Genomic DNA, 18,067 nt, shown 5'->3' with positions numbered 1-18,067 from the left:
ATATTTAAGCCACTATAAAACGAAAACATTGCAAAAATATTGCGAATTCGTAGCCAGTGGTGAGTTTGATCTGGTTGTGACGTCTCTGCGCAGTCACCCGCTAGGCAAAAACCGGGTTTCATAAGCTCGCCAACGCTCCAAATCGGTGCTCCAATCGGATTTTCCCTCGCTGACGAACTTTTTTGAAGGCCCATTAGGAAATTTGGAATGGAATTGGTACTTCAAACGATGTTTGATAAATTTTATTTCCCAAGGAAAATGATATTCTGTCACGAAGGAGAATTTTCCACTGTCAAGGTGTAAAACGGTTTTTTTTTAAACGAAAATCTTAAAGGAGATCTGAAAGTGCTATCGTAAAACAATTCCTTCAGCAAAAAAATATTTTAAATATTTATTTAGATTCACATTATTATGGTTTCCGAGGTATTTAAATATTATTGTAAATAAAAAGATAAATCTTACATAAAAAACCGTTCCGTAATTCCCAGCTTGTTATTACATTAGGGAAGCGGATTTTTCTGTCAAATAAAAAATACAGATAAATTCCAGAATTATTCCTGTAATTTAATAGGTCCTTAACAGATACCAGATAAATAAAATGAAATGAAATGAAATGAAATACCGCGTATCTCGGGAACTACCTATACTTTCATTGCAAAATTGTGTCATTTAAGACATTTTTATCGGATTTGTGCAGAATTGAACGTTTTTAGTTACACTGCCGAAAATAGGTACACTGCCGAAACCGGGTACAGTTACCCTAGAGAGAATGAGCGAGATACAGCGATTTTTGAACGTCAAAAACCCGCACCATGTTGAACGGGCCGCTTCGCCAGAAGTTAAGAACCCTGCTTGAAGTGCGCGTCCCTTTCGCGGAACAGCGCGAAGCAAAATTGGCTCTCGTTTATACGCGGTAATTTTGGCTTGGAAAACTATGGACAATGCTCATAAACGCCAAGTGGTGGAGAACCTCTTCCTAACGTTCGCGACCAAGCAGGCGGAACTGTTCAAGCAGTACGATGCGAACCGGAAAAAACGGTCGAAAATTTTCCTTCAGCGACTGCGCTACCAGCTGAAACGAAACGGGGAAAACCATCGCAAGGAATGGAGCTCCAAACTGGAGGCCGAGCTGCTGGAAAGCATTCCGACGCGCAAGATCTGGAAGCTGAGCCGCAACGACAAGTGGTTCCGGGAGCTGTTCGAGCAGGAGGACAACGAGGATGATCTGCTGCGCTACTTCCGGATGGGTCGGGCCATGTACGACACGCTGGTGGCGATGCTGCGGCAGGATCTCGCCCCTCATCCGCTGCTGGCGGCCCAGTCCTGCAGCGCGGAGAAGAAGGTCGGCATCGGGCTGTACAAGCTAACGACCGGGGCCGACTACACCACGATCGGCAATATGTTTGGCGTGCACAAGGCGACGGTCAAGAACTGTGTGCATCAGTTTTGCAAATCGTTGGTGAAAAACTACATGGATTCGGAGATCTATCTGCCTGACCAGGAGGAAATGGCGGAGATAAGCAAGAGCTTCGAGGACAAGAGCGACATTCCGCTGGTGATTGGGGCGATGGGTCGTTTGCACGTTCCTATCACACCGTCGTTGGCTGATTCGAAAAATTACATCAACGGGAGAAAATGGCCCTCGTTGATCCTGCAGGCTGTGGTCGACAACAATCATTGGTAAGTATTGTGCGGAACGGTGTGATGTACAAACTGAATATGCCATTGGTTTGCTCTTCCCCTATCGCTAGTTTCAGACACATCACGTGCGGACACGTCGGTGCAACCGAGGACAGTGTGGTGCTGGGTGATTCTGGATTGTACCAACATTTCGACGGCGCAGACTTGGTAAGAGCTGCTCGAGAGCGCGCGGAATGCACCTTCCATCATACTAACGTGGCTCGTGTCTCTTCTCCCAACAGCCTTCCCAGAACATCAACGGAAACACGGTGAAATCCTTTATCGTGTCGGATACGGTTTACCCGCTGCTGCCCTGGCTACAGCACGGCTACATGACCCCGACGACGACGGAGGAGGAAACCTTTAACGAGCATCTGAACAAGGCACGCGTCGCCGTTGACGAAGCGTTTGATCGGTTGCGCGCGCGATTCCGAATACTACAGCGGAAGATCGATATAGACATTAACTTCGTGCCGCAGATCCTGCTGACGTGCTGCATTCTGCACAATTTTCTCGAGAAGAACAAGACCCCGTTCCTGGAGACGTGGTCGGAGGCGCTGCAAGAATCGAACCAAAAGTATCCGCAGCCGGACGGATCGGCCAGTTTGAACTACACGACCACGGTCGAAGGCGAATCCATTCGGGACGTACTCAAGGAGCATCTACACTCGAAGTATGTGCTGTTCCGGACGATCGAATACAACCAGGTGTATTTTATCGGCGAGGGAAATAACTGAATGAAACTAAAGGAACAATCCAAAAACATATTATGCAATTTGTTAGGCTATGATTATTGAGACGAATAAACTAAATATGATTACAATTTACTTAGCATAATTGAATTTTCGTTTTCAATATTTATCAATCAGCATGTGTGTGCCGGGGAAACGGTGGACGTCAGCACCACCCCCCCACTTTAGAATGGTTCCTCCTCTCGCCACGTTTGGTAAAACTCCTTCACAATTTCCTTCTTCACAACCGGGTGCGCCAGCTGGTCGCTGCATTGCAGCTCGAGCTCCTCCGTACTATCTTCCATGGTGGGCGTTTCATCGATTATCCGTATCACCACCCCTTCCTGCAACAAAATCTGCTGCGCTTTCACGCAGAAATCGTTCATGTTGCGGTTCAGCATCTGTGACACCTTCGTCGTGTACTGGCGCTCGTCATGCGTGAACAGGTCAAACTCGTAGTCTACTAGGTCTTTCTGTTTTTTGAAAAACTCTTCGTTATTTTCCCGATCCACCTTGGCCAGCTTGGTTAGCAGCACGTCAAAGTTTTCCAGCACCGCTCTCGGTCGCTTCGGTTGGCTGGCCGATTCTGGAAGCGGAAAAGGGAGGTAGAGGAGATCTCGTTAGGACTACAGGCACAGTATCCTTCTTGCTGAACAATATCATCATACCTTTGCCTTTGGAGCTCGACGGTGCCGGTGGCTTCATGGCCATCAGCTCGTCCAGTTCCTCGAAATATTCGCACGACTCTGCCAGGTAGTTTTCGCGCTTTGTTTTGTAGTACGAACGCTTTAGATTTTTCCACTTGTGTTCGATCTGAAAAGCGTCCTTGTCGAAGTACCCGCGCTGTTTCATCTCGTTCTCCGTGATTTGGTACAGCTTGGTGTTGCGCTCCTCGCCGAACAGCTTCATCAAATCCAGCTCCTTGATGATCGTCAGCAGTTCCCGGGTTTCCTCCGGCGTCCACACATTCCGGCGGGCCATTTCAAGCGGGTCTGAACAAAAAATGCACCAAAACAAGCGCTACGCGTCGAGCCTCTCCGTTTGTTTACATGAAAGGCGCGTCAATTATTGGCCGTCGTCGTCGTCGTTGTGTTGTTGTTGGTTATTTTGCATGTTGTTCTTGGTTGCTATTTGTTCGAGCAGTTATCGTCCAAGGTGTACATAGAAGTGGTGTGGACAATTCGAGCAGAGAAATGAGAAACGAATTAAAATGAAACGAACCAAAATTAACCCCCTGTACGGCAGATCGATTGAAAAAGTTATTAAGTTGTTTCAAAAACATCACACTTTTCGTGATTGATTGTAAGACACATTTTGAACCTACCGTACATCGGTCATCGAGTGGTCGTTCGAGTACGCCGCTGCATTCCATCACTTTCATTCCTGCAGCTTGATTCAGTCTTCATACAAACGTCAAAATGGGCGCAAGCACAAGAACGGGAAAGTTTGCGGTCGGATTTACGGCGTTCGCCTTTTTGTTTATTTTGATCGCTTTCTGCTCTCCCTACTGGCTACAAACCGATGGCGAACTGGAGCATCCAAAGTTTACCAATTTAGGTACGTACGGGAGCTGTGCGCCGTGCGTCCGTGACCGGAACGCAACCCAAGACGTGCAGTTGGGGTGTGTCATCAATCGCAACGCTTGTTCATTGATGATTGAGTTCGAAGGACGCTGCTGGGTGTGTGGGGGCGGGGGGCGAGGAACGTGGTTTAGTGCCAAAGCCAAATGGGGGACTGTGTAAACAAACATTGGCACAGCAGCTGTCGTGGTGTTGTTTGGGAAAGGCAGTTGTGATGCGAACGAACAAAATGAGTAAGTGTTTCCTTCTTTCTCTCCTTTTGTCCCATTTTGCAGGACTTTGGGAGCTGTGCTTGCGCAACTTCCAGGACATTCACCGATGGTACGACTATCCGTTCAATGGCTGCATGTGGATATTCGAGGAGGAGTACTACATCATCCACGACTACATACTGCCCGGGTTCTTCATCGCCGTGCAGTTCTTTTTCACGCTCTGCTTCACGCTGCTCCTGATGGGCGTGATCATGACGCTGATGTTTTTGAGCTGCTCCCGGGACAACGATCGCTACATTATGCTGCTGCTGACGAACGGGACGGTGCTGCTGCTCGCTGCCCTGTGCGGGCTGATAGCGGTGGCCACGTTCGGCTGCTACGGCGATAGCCGCGACTGGATGCCGAACTGGGAGCACAACGATATGGGCTGGTCGTTCGCGCTGGGCGTCGTCGGCACGTTCGCCCTGTTCCCGGCAGGCGTCCTGTTCATTGTCGAAGCGCGCCGGGCCACGTACCGGAGGCTGAACAACATTGCCAACACGGAGATGGCCGCTGCGTACACGATGGACGAGCGGAAGTATCGCGGTGGACATACCGATATTTAGGGCGTTCGCAACCAGGCCAAACATTCCACGTTCCACGACCGGTCGGAGAGAGTCCTCAGTTCAAGAAGATGCTCTTTCCCCCCCGTGAACGTATAACAATGCCTTGCTAGAGTAGATTTAAGAACGTTTTTTTACACCCACAACAATTGACAGCCGTTTTTTTTCGCCATTCTGGAGGAAAACGAACCGTTTTAATAGCATATGGAAGTGCGCGTAAATCGTGCTGAATTGTAGGTTAGATCAGTAATCTCGTGAAGAAAAAGAATCCGTCCAACAGTAGGAATAAAATGCAATACACGTTTGCAGCCCAAATCGTGCTTGGCTCATTAAATGTTCATTAGTGTGTCGCGCTAGAGTGGAAAACGTTTGGTAATTGACGTCTGGTCAATTTTTTCGCCGCTCAAAGGCTAACATCATAAATAGAAGCTTCTTTTAAATTGTAACCATGCAACGTTTTAATAAAAAAAATGTATAATAATAAACTTGTTAAGCTGTACAACTTCCTTTTTTATGATTTTCCGTCAACACTGAGTCATATGAACCACATAGACCACTGCCTAACGTGGCGTGGTGTATTTCTCTGGCAAAGACAGCGTTTCTCAACCATTAGTTTAATCCGTAGCTTTACTAAGCCATGGATTAGCTTATGAACGATTAAAGTTTATAATCTTAATTGTAATAAAATCTGAATTTAGTGTTCTAAAGATGAAATTGTCTGTGTTTTAGTGAAGTTAGAAGAAAAATCTTCCGTATTCCTTTCCCTCCGCGTAGCCTCATAACGAATGTTGATTCAAAACAGAACCTTCGGTGGTAGTGGTAGTGTGTTTTCTTTCCCACTTGTCAAGCCGTGTAGCACCACCACCACTTCATTACGACTAAACTCACCACGGAGAAGGTGGAACAAAGCGAACGGCCATGGTTGTGTGTGGCAACGTTGCAACATAACTTAACAACCCTAATCCCTTGCCTTCCCACCCTCACTGGTCCGACAGGGCGCGTTCGGGTGTTTCTGTTGGCCGCTTTTCAACCCCCTTCACACTGTTCGCTTTACAGACGCACGCACACACGTACGGTCATTACGTGCGGGGTACGGGCGCGGACAGGTTTTACTCGCCAAGCAGTCAGCCAGCCAGCCAGTTTCATCTCACAACGACGCGCGTATTCGTCTCACGTTTTGGACAACGACGACGACGACGACGACGGCCAAGACGGCAACTTCTTCTCATTCTCACGCGCAGTGTGGCGAAGTAATGCAACAAAATTCGGAGCTTCTATCTGGGCGTGCCAAGACCACCACAACAACAGTGTAAGTGTTCCGAAAGGTGTTTGATAAGAAACGCACATTGCGAGCCTCTGTGTTCCGGAACCTCGGTTTGGGTGGGGTGGGGTGTGTGTGTGTGTGGGAGAGTTTGGTGCTGTTCCTAGGTGTGGTGCCCGTGTGTGAGCCAGCGTCGTGCGTGTTTCCGATTGTTCCTCGGTGCCTCCAACCATCGGTGCCATTAGATGCTGCCGTCGCTCGTAACCAACACCCCAACGACAGTGTACGGTGCACGGTGACGGTGACACGATATTGGTGCAGTGGAAATCACAATCGAACGGTGTTGCTCTGTGTGTGGCTAGGTGACGACGAAGAGTAGGCGCTGTCCTCTGTGCTTTCGCGGTCCGCGGTGCATCGGGCTACATCATCGGCGTTAGTGCGCTGTGGGTTGTGTGAGTGCGGTTGGGATCTACTGTAGTAGCAGTGGGTTGTGTTACGACGCCTCTTGTCCCTTGGGCGGAGATTTATCGTGCGTGCTAAAACCAGAACATTTCTCAAGGAATTTGCCTACCCAGAGCAGTTTGTGTGCGTGTGTTTGTGTGCTTATACATGCCAAAGTGCCTTTTAGTTGGCTTCCTCTGTCGCCCGTGTGTGACTCATTGCGAGTTAATTAGGAAGAACTCTACCCCGTTCTGTGTCATCGAGAGTGCGATCGCAAATTGTCTCTGCTCCGTGAATAACAACGATCGTGATGAACAAACAGTTTTACGATATCAAACACTACGTCCATTCAAGGCAATGGTCGACGGTGGCATTTAACAGAGACAAACGCCAAACACACCATCGCGTAATGTGATCATCACCATCGCCGTCTAGGGAGGGGCTCGCGCTATTTCAAAAAACTTCCGTTCCCAACCGTACCGACGAAGATACCGCAAAGACGGGGTGAAGAAAAAAAAACTAGAATGCCGGTACTTCATAACACCCTTCCACGAACGGACAAATCCAATCGCGCCACTACTGGCGGAATTTCCTTTCAAATGTACTTTTAATACGCGGTTGCTTCGATTGATCGGTGTGTGAAAAATTATTGGCCCAATCGTCATTAGGGCGAAGCGCCACCAGCGAGCCCCATGGTCCTGCCCGAAGCGCAACAGTTGGCAATCGCAGCAAACAACAACACAACCGCGTTCGGTGGTTGGCCGTCCGTTGATGATGATGAGCCTGCTGAAGTGCTGTGCGATTGCCACCTGCAAGCATGCTTTCCCGGGCCCCGTGCTCCAGCCTAAATGGGGCGGTTTATATTTGCCACAAGCAAATACTTGGGTCGTTCGAGCGATGATCCTCGAAACGAGCCGAAACCGTTCAACAACAATAAACGCTCATCGGCACACCGGCAGGTTTTTAAAGTGGGAAAAACCCCACGGCCCAAAACTGCGATGGAGGCTCGACCGTTCGTACCGCGTTGTTTGCACACTCCAGGAATGGTGGTGTAGCGGAAAAACAGAAGTTGTTGTTTGGCCATTCCCATCCCGGTGGCATGCAAATACAGCACCACTCCTCAGGATGCCGGGGCACCAACGCTTCCAGGGGATAACGGAAAAAAGTGGGACATTACATCTTACTTCAGTGTTTGTGAGTGACTAATATGCCAAATTCGATCTGCAGCACGCGGAACGAAACATTGTTAAGCCGTCACACAGCCTAGAAGTGTGCCACACAGCTCACCGAGAGCGCCACAGCAAACAGTTGCTTCCGGTGGTTAAGCTGTGGACTGGTGATGTGTTCTGTGGAGCGCACTCATGACTCCGATCCGACACGGGCAATTGTTAGTCCGTATACGACTCCGGCAAAAGCCGAACCACTAATTTTGCCCGGAGTCGGAGTAGTCCGGAGTCGTCCGGAGTTGTTCGGAGTCGTTCGGAGTCGTTCGGAGTAGTAGTCGTCCGGAGGCCGCTGGAGTCGACCGGAGTCGGATTCATTCGGACTCGTCCAGAGTCGACCGGAGTCAACAGAAGCCGTCCGATGCAATATACTTGTGATCAGGCATTTCTTTGTCTTTCACTTTGCGCGTGCACTTCATAGTAGGCCTTTGTTTCGAACTCCGGCCGACTCCGGTTGACTCCGGACGACTTCGACTCCAACTTATTACGGAGGACTACGGCTCTCTACGACTCCGGCCGGCTCCGGGCGACTCTGGACGACTCCGGACGATTTCGAATGACTCCGGATAATGCTAGACGGACCTACCTTCCGGAGTCGATTCCGAAATGATTGGAGTCGCATCGGAGTCGCCAACTTTCCCCATCACTACTGTGGACCACCGCTTCCCATGATGTTTAATATGAAAGCTTTTTTGTTTTGCCTCCCCAATTGCGGGACCACAGTATGCCCACCTGTATGTGTTTGGCCACGAGAAAGATGTTTCGTTGTTAAAAGTACAACACAATCGTTGTAAAGAGCGCTTAAGCCCGCTGCTAAGCTAATTGGGTGCAACATTCTTTGCCGTTTTTTAGCACTTTACTCGAACAGTTGCAGCTCGAAAGCATTTAACAAGCATTTTATTTAAGAGTAAATTAGCATACTTCCTTTTGAATCTACTTATAAAATACGCGCCCGTCCGGCAATCGGAGGTAGACAGCGAAGGGTTGTTACTGTTTGCTGAACAGGTTGAATGTGGCAGTGCAATGCATACGACTGGAATTGTTAAACGCTTTTCTTACCCGCTTGCTATTTAAAATCTAACATTCTAAGATAAACATTGTCTGAATGTCGCGGGAAGGTAGTGTGTGTTACACGATTTTTTTTTATCGCCATAGGGGCGGCAGTGGTGTGCATTTTCATTCCGCCAATGATCAGTTGATCATTCCCGCGATCAGTTCCCAGCGTATAAGAATGCAACGACGTGTGAAAATGCCACTTGCTTTGTGATTTTAAAATGCTTTGTACGCGTTTTTTTTTCTCTCCATTTCATCTAAATTGTACAAGCACATTGCTAGAAACGATAGGACTTAATATAAATCTCGTCCTTTGATCGGAATCTTGAAAGCTTGTAGAGGGTTCCAGATTGGTTCAGTACTGTATTTGGCCTTGCCGTAGCTCACAGCGGCCGAAAAATACAGTCGCTACCATGTGGTAATTTCCTACACCTACCTTTAGTGTAATATGTCCATAGTCTTCATACTATCCCACTCTTTTACTGGTGGTCGTTTTCATGTCGTTAAAATGTTAACCTACTTTTGTCGGCATGGCTCGTAACGCACGGCACAAAAAAAGCCAAGCCACATCTCCCACCCATCAAAGTATTAGTCAAGCGAACGATATGGAGCTCCCGCCTCATTTGCCCAGCAAGGATGCGTGCGGTCGAAGTATTGGTCCGCGACGGCACTGCGCGCCTGCAAAGCGCAGCCGGCCGCCTCCAGGGCCACATTCACGCACACCGGCTCCGTGCGACCGGCGAGGGCGGCCACAATGAATCCGCTCGTGAAGCTATCGCCCGCACCGGAAACGTTCACGATGCGGGCTAGCTTCGGAGCGGCATAGAAACGCCCGGAACCGCCACCACCTTCCGGCACTGGGGCGTATTGGTGGGACGGGTTGAAAAAGGGCACCGTGGCCGCGGTGCGACGAAACACGGCAACGCCATGATGGCCCAGTGTTACCAGCACGTGATCGATGGCTTCATTCACAAACAGGCCGAGCGGTTTAACGTCTGCCAGCAGCTCGTCGAGCGTCGCGTACTCGTCCATTAGCTTGCGCGGAACTGGACCGGCATAGTGTAGGGCCTGCGCAATTTCGGCCAGCTCGTGAATGTTGGGCGAGATGAACTTGACGGCACGTTTGGCGAGGTCCGCCAGTTTGGCATTCCTGGCGGCGAATGGTCTTGCCGCAATCCGCATGTCCGTGGGTTCGAAGAACACTGCAACGTAGAGGAAACGGAGAAGGGGAAAGCATGGTTAGTAAGGTCTATTATTTTACGCTTTAAAAAGGTGTTTTCGATCACACTCAACATAATACATTCGGGAAAGAGCTTTGCGTGCGTGACTCATGCGGTTTTCGCCTGTGTCACGGACGGTTGCAGTGAGCCCGAGGAACAATGGTGTGGTGACGCGAGCCGACCCGGGAGCGCAGGCGGTCAACAATTTGTGGTTGGGTATGTGCGGTACAATCTTTTGTCACACCGTCAGCACCGTTGCTTGCGCAGCCAAACAGAGACTGGGGAGAAACAATGCTATCGTTGTCATAAGCCGCGGGACAATTTGGCTCCTCGGCCCTCGGAGTGGGTCACACGTTCGCGCACCGATATGCACCGACCGTTAAACAGCGTATGTGTGTCTGTGTGTTCTATTGTCACGCTAATTGCCAGGTGTGATTAGAAGACAATGGGGAAGGTTTTTTTTTGGGTTTTGCCGTTTGCTCACAAGGACATCCTTGGCTTATCCATACGTTTAATCTCCTCCGATGTCCCCGCGTGTGTATCCCCCGGTGCATTACTCTGACTTCCTCTTCTCGTCTACACCAGGTGCCGCCCGCATGTAAGCAAGTAAGGGGCTGAGCTTGATTGACTGTTTCACCAAAGAAACGCATTCAGTCGTCCCAAGGATAGCGGTAGTAGTTGCCAGCGGAGCGCTAACTAATAGTGTGTGCGCTCGCCCGAATCGGAACACCCGGTGAAGGTGTAAAAAGACCTATTGACAAACGGACCACTATTTGCCGTCTCAAACCCGCCAGCTGTGAGTAGTGTCAGGTGCCACCCTGGCAAAGACAATTGTGCATTTCCCTGTTGCATTTCTTTACATTTCTACAAACAGTAGCAGAGGTCAAAATGTATGCCCCTCATACAAAAGCTTTTCATCCTCTCCCGCCCGTAGTATGCTTCCCGGCTTGCTTTTATAAACCTTAGCTTCCCCCTTTCTTAGCTTCCCTGCGCATGTTTGCACCTAAAGCTTTCATCTACGATTTGCGCCACTTCAAAATAATGCCACAGCGTAATGACGCCTGTTATGAAGCTAATTTCCCTTTCCAAAGGTATTACCCTGGGTAGATAATTGTGCTTATTTATCGTGCGACAAACACTGGCGAAACAGTGCTTAGCGACCAGTGTAGGGTTCGTTTTGCGTTTCTCTTGCGGGTTGCTTTTGCCACAACGTTCTAACTCAAAAGGAGCGGAAGTTACGTTACAACACCGCATCGATGTTCGTGACGAACGATCATTTTTTTACTGCTAATAATCATAATACGCGTTGAGGTAGCGGAGGAAAGGGACGTTTTTCTCGAAGGTGAAATTTTCAGCACTTGTCTTTGGAGAGGAAACCGAAGTTGTTTGTTCATTTGAAACAAAGCGCAAAGCAAATCCTTCACACACCGACACTATGATCAACTAGTTAACTAGCAGCCAATATAATCGTAACGGCTATCGATAGTACAGTGAATCTTTTTAGCTGGAGGTAAAAACCACCATGTGTGTGTCACATTTTCAATCACACAACTTTACCGACCTTAAAATGCATATACTTATAAATGCAAATAGTTTTAATGTTTCACATACCAATCATGAAACAACCTGTGATGTTGTAGCGATCGGGCACAACTGTTCTATCACCCTGTCCGCACATCGGTTTCGTCTTTCAGATGGATTCGTATGATTACCATTAAACTGCATACCATTTGTTAGTACTGCTTGGCACTGCTCACTTATCAACCCTTTACCTTCACCCTAGTGTAATGCAATTGTTGCAAAACTTTCACCTAATGGCTCAACCCTCCGTCCATTGCTAGCGGAACGTTCGTGAGAACTCAGGGGCACAGCAAGAAGTTCTTTAGCGTGTCGTCGATCGGCAGGGCAACAGGTTGGATTACTGCTGCTGCCGCTGTACGGTAATGGTCGGGTAGTTTCGTTTAAGTTAGGGGTACGACCGTTTCCAATAATGGCAGAAGGGTGACATTTTTGCACGGAACACTCGGTTGGCAAAGCAAAGAGAAAGAACTCGTGTCTGAAGCACTTTAAATGCATGCTAATAGAAAGAGGGGCGTCTTATAGCGGGGGCTTGATTAAGAATGCACTTCCTCTTCTGCGTTATGTACTTGTTTTTGCCGACACGCTTGACTGAGAAATGCGCAAGGGTGCAACTACACCTGTGCACCTTACAGAGGTCAAACATTTAAAAATATCTCTCGCTTTGCTTCTGCAAAACCCATCCGTCGCCTAAAACTCTGCTTTTCATTCATTTTTATTGGCTCCATTTTTCCTTGTACGATTTTCCTACGATCGAAAAATTAATCATCGTTTTTTTGCTCTTCTTTTTCGTGACAATTCAGTGATTTAGCTACGATGAAGCGTCGTTCGCTGTCGGGCAACTGTGGCGTTGGCGTGTTCGTGATCGCGCTGGTGACGGTGCTGGTTGCGTTTGCCACGCCGAGCTGGCTGGTAAGCGACTATCGCATTACCGGCGCCAAGCTGGACCGGTTGGGCCTGTGGACGCACTGCTTCCGGTCGCTGCCAGACGTGAACGATGACTACCAGCGTCGCTTTTTCGTCGGCTGCCGTTGGGTGTACGATCCGTTCACGACCGGATACGACGAGATACGCGGCTTTCTTATTCCACGTAAGTATAGTTGTGTACTGACGGCAAGTAAGGTCACCATTTAACCACGAACAGGACAAGGAAAACCCCGGCCCGATAGACGTTTGCGGAAAGCGGAGATGCTTTAATTGAACTAATTAATAGTAGCGGTTCCGCGTGGATAGACCGATCAATTGTTGACATTGGCGGGCAGTCGATGCTCGGCAGAACTGTGCATCCAGTGAGTCATGTTGGAGCGATTTAACAATTCGCATTGCAGCGGGGCGGAGGGGTAATCACGTGCTATGGACCCACCGAGCCGAGCATCTATTCTTCTATGTGGCGAGGGTGTTAGAATGTAAAATTGAACAACTCCGGTCACGAAACTAATGCGCGCGTGTTACGAATTGGAGGAAATTCAGCTGGAAATGGTTAACCACAGAAAAATTGTTCTGTTATGGTTTTTTTTTTGGTTGGTTGCCTTTTGTGAGTAGGTGGTAACTGCATGCAACCGTTAGGTTTTCGTATGAAACACGCGATGTCCTACGTTTAATAATTCAATTCACATTGATAAATGGTGTTTTTTGTTTGTTTCATATTTCAATTATTTTTACAAACAATGAATTAACAATTGCTTGTATTACTGGAAAAAAACTATTTTTTTTTCAATTGATTTATTGCGTTTTCTTCAGGGATTCACTGTACGTGTTTCTCGTCAATAAATTTTCAGCTAAAACAAGTTTTTTCATCCTTGATTTACAGCAAAAGATTTACTTGTCCAATTCATGCCAACACGAAAAACAAACAAAATCTCAAAAGTAATGATGTATGATTTACTCTATTACAGCGTTCATGGTGGCCACCCAATTCTTCTACACGCTCTGCGCCATCGGTGTAATATTGGCGATGGTTTTGGTGCTCCTGTACTTCCTGTGTGCCGGACCGGACCAAAAGTTCTTTGTCAAGCTTATCAAGGTAGAGAAATGATTACGACTTGAATGATATTGCTTCCCATGCTAATATATTGTTCGACTTTACTTTGCTTAATCAGGCAATCAGCTTCATTACACTGGCGGCATCGATCTGCGGCAGCATCGGGGTGATCGTGTTCGCCTGCTTCGGCAACAAGGACAAGTGGATGCCGGAACATGCGAACAATTGGTTCGGCTGGTCATTCATCCTGGCGTGCATCGGTGTGGTGGCGTGTGCCGTCGCATCCTCACTGTTCTTCACCGAGGCACACGTGCAGGCACGCAAGCGGCGACAGCTGAAGGAATCACAGACCCAGTTCCAGATGGACAGTGAATCGAAAGCATAAGTCGCCTTACACCCCACACACACACACGCAAACACGCACTAACCGCGTGTCCCCATCTCGCTATGACCGCAGCAAAACGTTCGACCAGCGCACAACACATTGTATGACGCACAAACTATGCGTACCAATCATAATCCCATAATCCCATCGATCGAGTTCGACTTCATCATCGCAAAGTACAACAGTTAACAACGGGGAAGCTCTGAATCGTGCCGAACTGCGGCCAGAGTCGTGACGAAGGGGCGAATGGCGTTTCAGTAGGTCCGCAGTGAGCGAAAAGGAGCAGCTATAGGGAAAAGCGGCGTACCTAGTTTATAGGAAAGATTAGTCTGTTGTGCAAGGCAATCTCAATCAGCGTACCGTCCAAGCTGAAGCTATTCAAGTGTCTTCTACTGTTTTTAAAAAGCTATATTTTTGTAGTGTATGTCTTAATTTTACGTTTCCACGGAACAGCATCCGTCCATTTTTAGTATTACTTGCACTTCCGTTTTAGCGGTTCGACTATTTCCATGCTCGAAAGATGTTGCCAATACGAAACAGAATATGATTATGTAATGTATAAACGTACTAATCTACAACCGAAAGGCGTGTGCTTTAATTGCCTTCAGGTTTGTAGCGGAATTGCATTTGAAAGATTTTACTGTACCCCATATTCGTAGATAAAAAAGAACCGCACCACCATAAGCAATGCAGCAGCAGAAGTTGCTTGTAAAAGTTGCCTTAAATAAGATAAACAAGCAAATCTTTTGATTGAAAGCAAACACACCACATTCCTACGTTCACACGTACAGGAAAAGAAATTCAAGAGCTTAACAATGATCCTAACATTCCATTGCGAAACTTTGGAATCTCGATAAACGAATACAAATTTTGTAGAATAACAACGAATCACTCCAAAACGACGAGAATATTGGGTACGATGAGAAGAATGAGCAATATACAAAGCTTGGTAAATGTTTTTACAATCAAATATGATCGGTAGCGTGCGAAAAAGTAGCAAAAAATGTAATGTGTTCAAGGTAGAGAGAAAGGTTTTTAAGTAACAATCAAATTTACTGCGAATAAAATAATTCAAGACGGAATAATAAAATTTATAAGAAATACCAAATGCAGTTCTTTTCTGTCAATTGAAAGAAGATTGAAAAATACAGCAAAATACATAAAATTATTTAACTAAAATGTTATTATGTTGAGCCGGAGTTTCATGAAACTATCCCGGGAGTTTTATGCAATTTAAAATGCACAAATTAGAAGCACGTGTTTGCAAAAGATACCTCTTTAGTGGTGGTCTCCAACCTGTGGTTCGTGACGTTAACAGAAGTGGTCCGTGAAAAAAAAGATTTTGCAAAAAGAAAAGCTTATTACGATACATATCGTGCATTTGTTTTTCCACAATCAATATTAAATTTTCAACAGGCAATATCATAACTAAACATAATTTTGAACATAAACATAATTTTCATTAAAGAAAAACTTTACTGAACTAAGCCTACAAAATGATTGCCCTCAATAGATGTGGGCCGCGGCAAATGTATTTTCAAAGCCAAGTGGTCCGCCATCCTAAAAAGGTTGGAGAGCACTGCTCTAGAGGACCACGCCTGTTTAACAACGTTGTATTTGAATTTTACACCCCCACCAGCCGTCAAGTTGGCAGCCATGGCAATTACTGTTGTGACATTTCATCCCCTGACAGTTGTCGGATCGATAGTGAGCAAATCTTCTCACGCAAAAAGGGAGGAGCTGCTCACTGTTGACTGCTGTACACTGCTTGGTCGCGGTTCCGTGGTATTTGCATGGTGTTTTGTTGTGCAGTCTTTATTATAGTTAATTTTGTCACCTTTTTTGCATCAAATTTCGTTTCACTATCATCCTAGTGCCTTCTGCTGCGATGTCGTCGACGGTGGAAAAGAATGAATACCCGAAAGCATCTAGTAAGTGTGCTAATTTCATTGGCATTTCCTATGCAAAGGAATTCTAAGGGGGCCTCCGGGGCTCGCCCTTATTGCATCCGTGCACAGCCCCCGATGCTAGTGTAAACAAATGAAGTGCACCTGATAAAACGTTACCAAACATTTTCAAAACATGTTGTTTATGAATTATTGGACAGCGCCTAATATTGAGCAATGTTCTCTGCTCTCCTACAGATGCTTTGGTGATTGGTGCGGTGTTGTCATACGTCGCGGCCGTATTTCTGTTGATGAGCTTTTGCTCCCCGTACTGGATCGTGTCGTATCCGGAATCTTTCAGCAGCTTCAAAAATATGGGCCTGTGGGAGTACTGTTTCCGTGATTTCACCTATCCGTACTACCAGTTTCCCAAACAGTTCAACGGGTGCCATCACATCTTCAGCGAGGTACGTCTAATGAGAACGCTACAAGCGATCCAGCAGCAAGCTAATGACGCGTGTCTCGTCTCGCGCTGTTAATTAACAATCTGCTTATGCTCTTGTCGGTTCGACTTTCGTCTAGGAGTACTACGTCATCAGGGAATACCTGCTGCCGGGATGGTTGATGGTGGTGCAGGGATTCGTAACGATTTCCTTTCTGTTTACGTTCGGTTCGCTCATCATTATGGCCTGCGAGATTGTCAGGTGGCCGCTTAAGTTTGTACTGCGCTACGAATGGTTGCTAAGCAGCATTTCATTTGCCGGAATAGCATCTTCCTGTAAGTGAGCTTCTACCTGGCTATGTATTCCGTACGACAAAGGTTCGATGTAATCAGCACATTCTTTTTCCCATTTGCAGCATTCTTTATGTTCTTAGCCGTGGCCATTTTCGGTGGAAACGCTTACCGGCGCGATTGGTTGATGTACCCCAAGTTTAATGTCCTGTCGTGGTCGTACGAACTGGCCGTAGTATCGTTTATGATTCTCGGGCTCGCTGCACTGCTACTGTACAAGGAATCACGCAAGTCATACGAAATGCGACGTGAGGCGAAGAATTTGGTCATGCAGATGCAGATGCACGAACCGGGATACCATCCATCGCACCACACTAGCCGAAGTCTGCACAGTGGTGGCTATATCTAAGTGAGCTAGCGAAAGGTTCCTGCAGCTCGAACGCTACCCATCCCATTCATATCCAATATGTATGCTACCTCTCTGGTAACCGCACAGCAAAAGGGACTATACCCTTCACCGTCATATCAACGTTCGTACAGTGTATGTCTTTAAATGTGGAAGCGTACGCAGAGCAGAACGTGACACTTCCGTATGCACACATGTATTTTACCAATCGTATTCAACGTAGTAATCTCACCTCCCTTAACAAGTGCCCGAATAATTGGAATACTTCAAAGCATCATCGAACACGCGTGGCCTTAAAATAATTGTCTTTTTTCGTAGCATAACTGAAAGGCACTGCCATTGAACAAGTGCCTGGAGCAATGCAACGCGGAAGCAAAAAATGCGCACCCTCTTATAGCTGTAATCGTAACTATTTGTATGCTTTTATGCGTAGCTATTCGGTACATCCGTCCGTCCGCAGATCTATCTGTACGTAGCGTTTAGGAATTTTGAATTACTCTTAACTCGTTTATTAACATTTTCCGTCCCAAATCATAAAGACTCGTAAGTAAGATGTGTTTACCACACGAGATGGGCACAACTCTAAGCGAATATGCCCTTGTATTTGTTATATTTTAACAAACACATCTTTGGTCCAGCGAAAGCAAACATTCTCAAGTATACATACTTTTTGACGTCCATATTTAATTGTATAATTCTGTAATTCTTTAAGATTAGCAAGACAAAAACAATTCGCCCACATTCCATCCTCAGTTGGCAGCGTATGAACATTTCTGCCACGGCATGTTTAGTTTGAGATTTTTGTTCGCACGTAGAGTGCACTAAATGCTCGATGTAAAACTAAACAGCATATCAAAGGACCGGACCGGTAGAGCAGGGTAGTAGTGATTGTTGTAATCGAAATAAAACTTTGATAAATAAATGTAAACCAGTTGGTGGTTTTGCTTGTTTTGCGGTGAAGATATGAGAAAAAATGAAGCATTATCACACATTTCTACCTTTACTACCCATCACGCATTCGATTTATAAGTAGTACAAGATTGCTCATGAAATGAATTTCACAAATGGTTTTTAGAGGAGGGCTTGCTTTAAGGA

General features: G+C 46.8%; 5 protein-coding genes and 1 pseudogene across 10 annotated transcripts in view; 4 read left to right on the top strand and 2 right to left on the bottom strand.

Moving 5' to 3' along the window:
* The first annotated feature begins 797 nt into the window (after positions 1-797).
* On the top strand, positions 798-2,517 carry LOC3290909 (uncharacterized; annotated as a pseudogene).
* Positions 2,446-3,533, bottom strand: LOC1271552 (zinc finger protein with KRAB and SCAN domains 2). Its single transcript, XM_310373.7, has 2 exons — positions 3,080-3,533; positions 2,446-2,997 (listed from the first exon to the last, which is right to left on the bottom strand). Exons 1-2 carry the CDS (start codon positions 3,390-3,392, stop codon positions 2,597-2,599), a joined length of 714 nt encoding a protein of 237 aa, XP_310373.6. The 5' UTR covers positions 3,393-3,533; the 3' UTR covers positions 2,446-2,596.
* A 262-nt stretch (positions 3,534-3,795) lies between these two features.
* LOC1271551 (uncharacterized) lies at positions 3,796-5,290 on the top strand. Its single transcript, XM_310372.8, has 2 exons — positions 3,796-3,968; positions 4,267-5,290. The coding sequence occupies exons 1-2, from the start codon at positions 3,830-3,832 to the stop codon at positions 4,806-4,808; spliced, it is 681 nt and encodes a 226-aa protein (XP_310372.3). The 5' UTR covers positions 3,796-3,829; the 3' UTR covers positions 4,809-5,290.
* Positions 5,291-5,306: 16 nt separating this feature from the next.
* On the top strand, positions 5,307-15,055 carry LOC1271550 (uncharacterized). Of its 6 annotated transcripts, none has more exons than XM_310369.8 (5): positions 5,738-6,114; positions 10,589-10,799; positions 12,385-12,671; positions 13,477-13,604; positions 13,681-15,055. In XM_310369.8, the coding sequence occupies exons 3-5, from the start codon at positions 12,398-12,400 to the stop codon at positions 13,945-13,947; spliced, it is 669 nt and encodes a 222-aa protein (XP_310369.6). In that variant the 5' UTR covers positions 5,738-6,114; positions 10,589-10,799; positions 12,385-12,397; the 3' UTR covers positions 13,948-15,055. The 6 variants fall into 6 exon arrangements, with proteins under 6 accessions (XP_003436626.2, XP_310369.6, XP_061496989.1 ...); XM_061641005.1 differs by having other exon boundaries at positions 10,589-10,803; XM_061641006.1 differs by lacking the exon at positions 5,738-6,114 and adding an exon at positions 6,503-6,518 and having other exon boundaries at positions 10,589-10,803.
* Positions 8,850-18,067, bottom strand: part of LOC1271543 (uncharacterized) — a 178,745-nt gene continuing 169,527 nt past the window's right edge. Inside the window, exon 11 of the mRNA XM_061640981.1 lies at positions 8,850-9,985. Within this exon, the coding sequence (XP_061496965.1) occupies positions 9,372-9,985 (614 nt within the window). The 3' untranslated portion in view covers positions 8,850-9,371. The remainder of the gene's footprint in view (positions 9,986-18,067) is intronic.
* LOC1271549 (uncharacterized) lies at positions 15,648-17,900 on the top strand. The gene is made up of 4 exons (XM_310368.8): positions 15,648-15,878; positions 16,092-16,300; positions 16,416-16,611; positions 16,692-17,900. The coding sequence occupies exons 1-4, from the start codon at positions 15,836-15,838 to the stop codon at positions 16,973-16,975; spliced, it is 732 nt and encodes a 243-aa protein (XP_310368.7). The 5' UTR covers positions 15,648-15,835; the 3' UTR covers positions 16,976-17,900.

Source organism: Anopheles gambiae, chromosome 2 (genome assembly GCF_943734735.2).
Source record: "Anopheles gambiae chromosome 2, idAnoGambNW_F1_1, whole genome shotgun sequence".
In the NCBI taxonomy this organism is placed as follows: domain Eukaryota; kingdom Metazoa; phylum Arthropoda; class Insecta; order Diptera; family Culicidae; genus Anopheles; species Anopheles gambiae.
The sequence above is the reverse complement of the archived record's forward strand: the minus strand, read 5'-3'. Positions and strand labels throughout refer to the sequence as shown.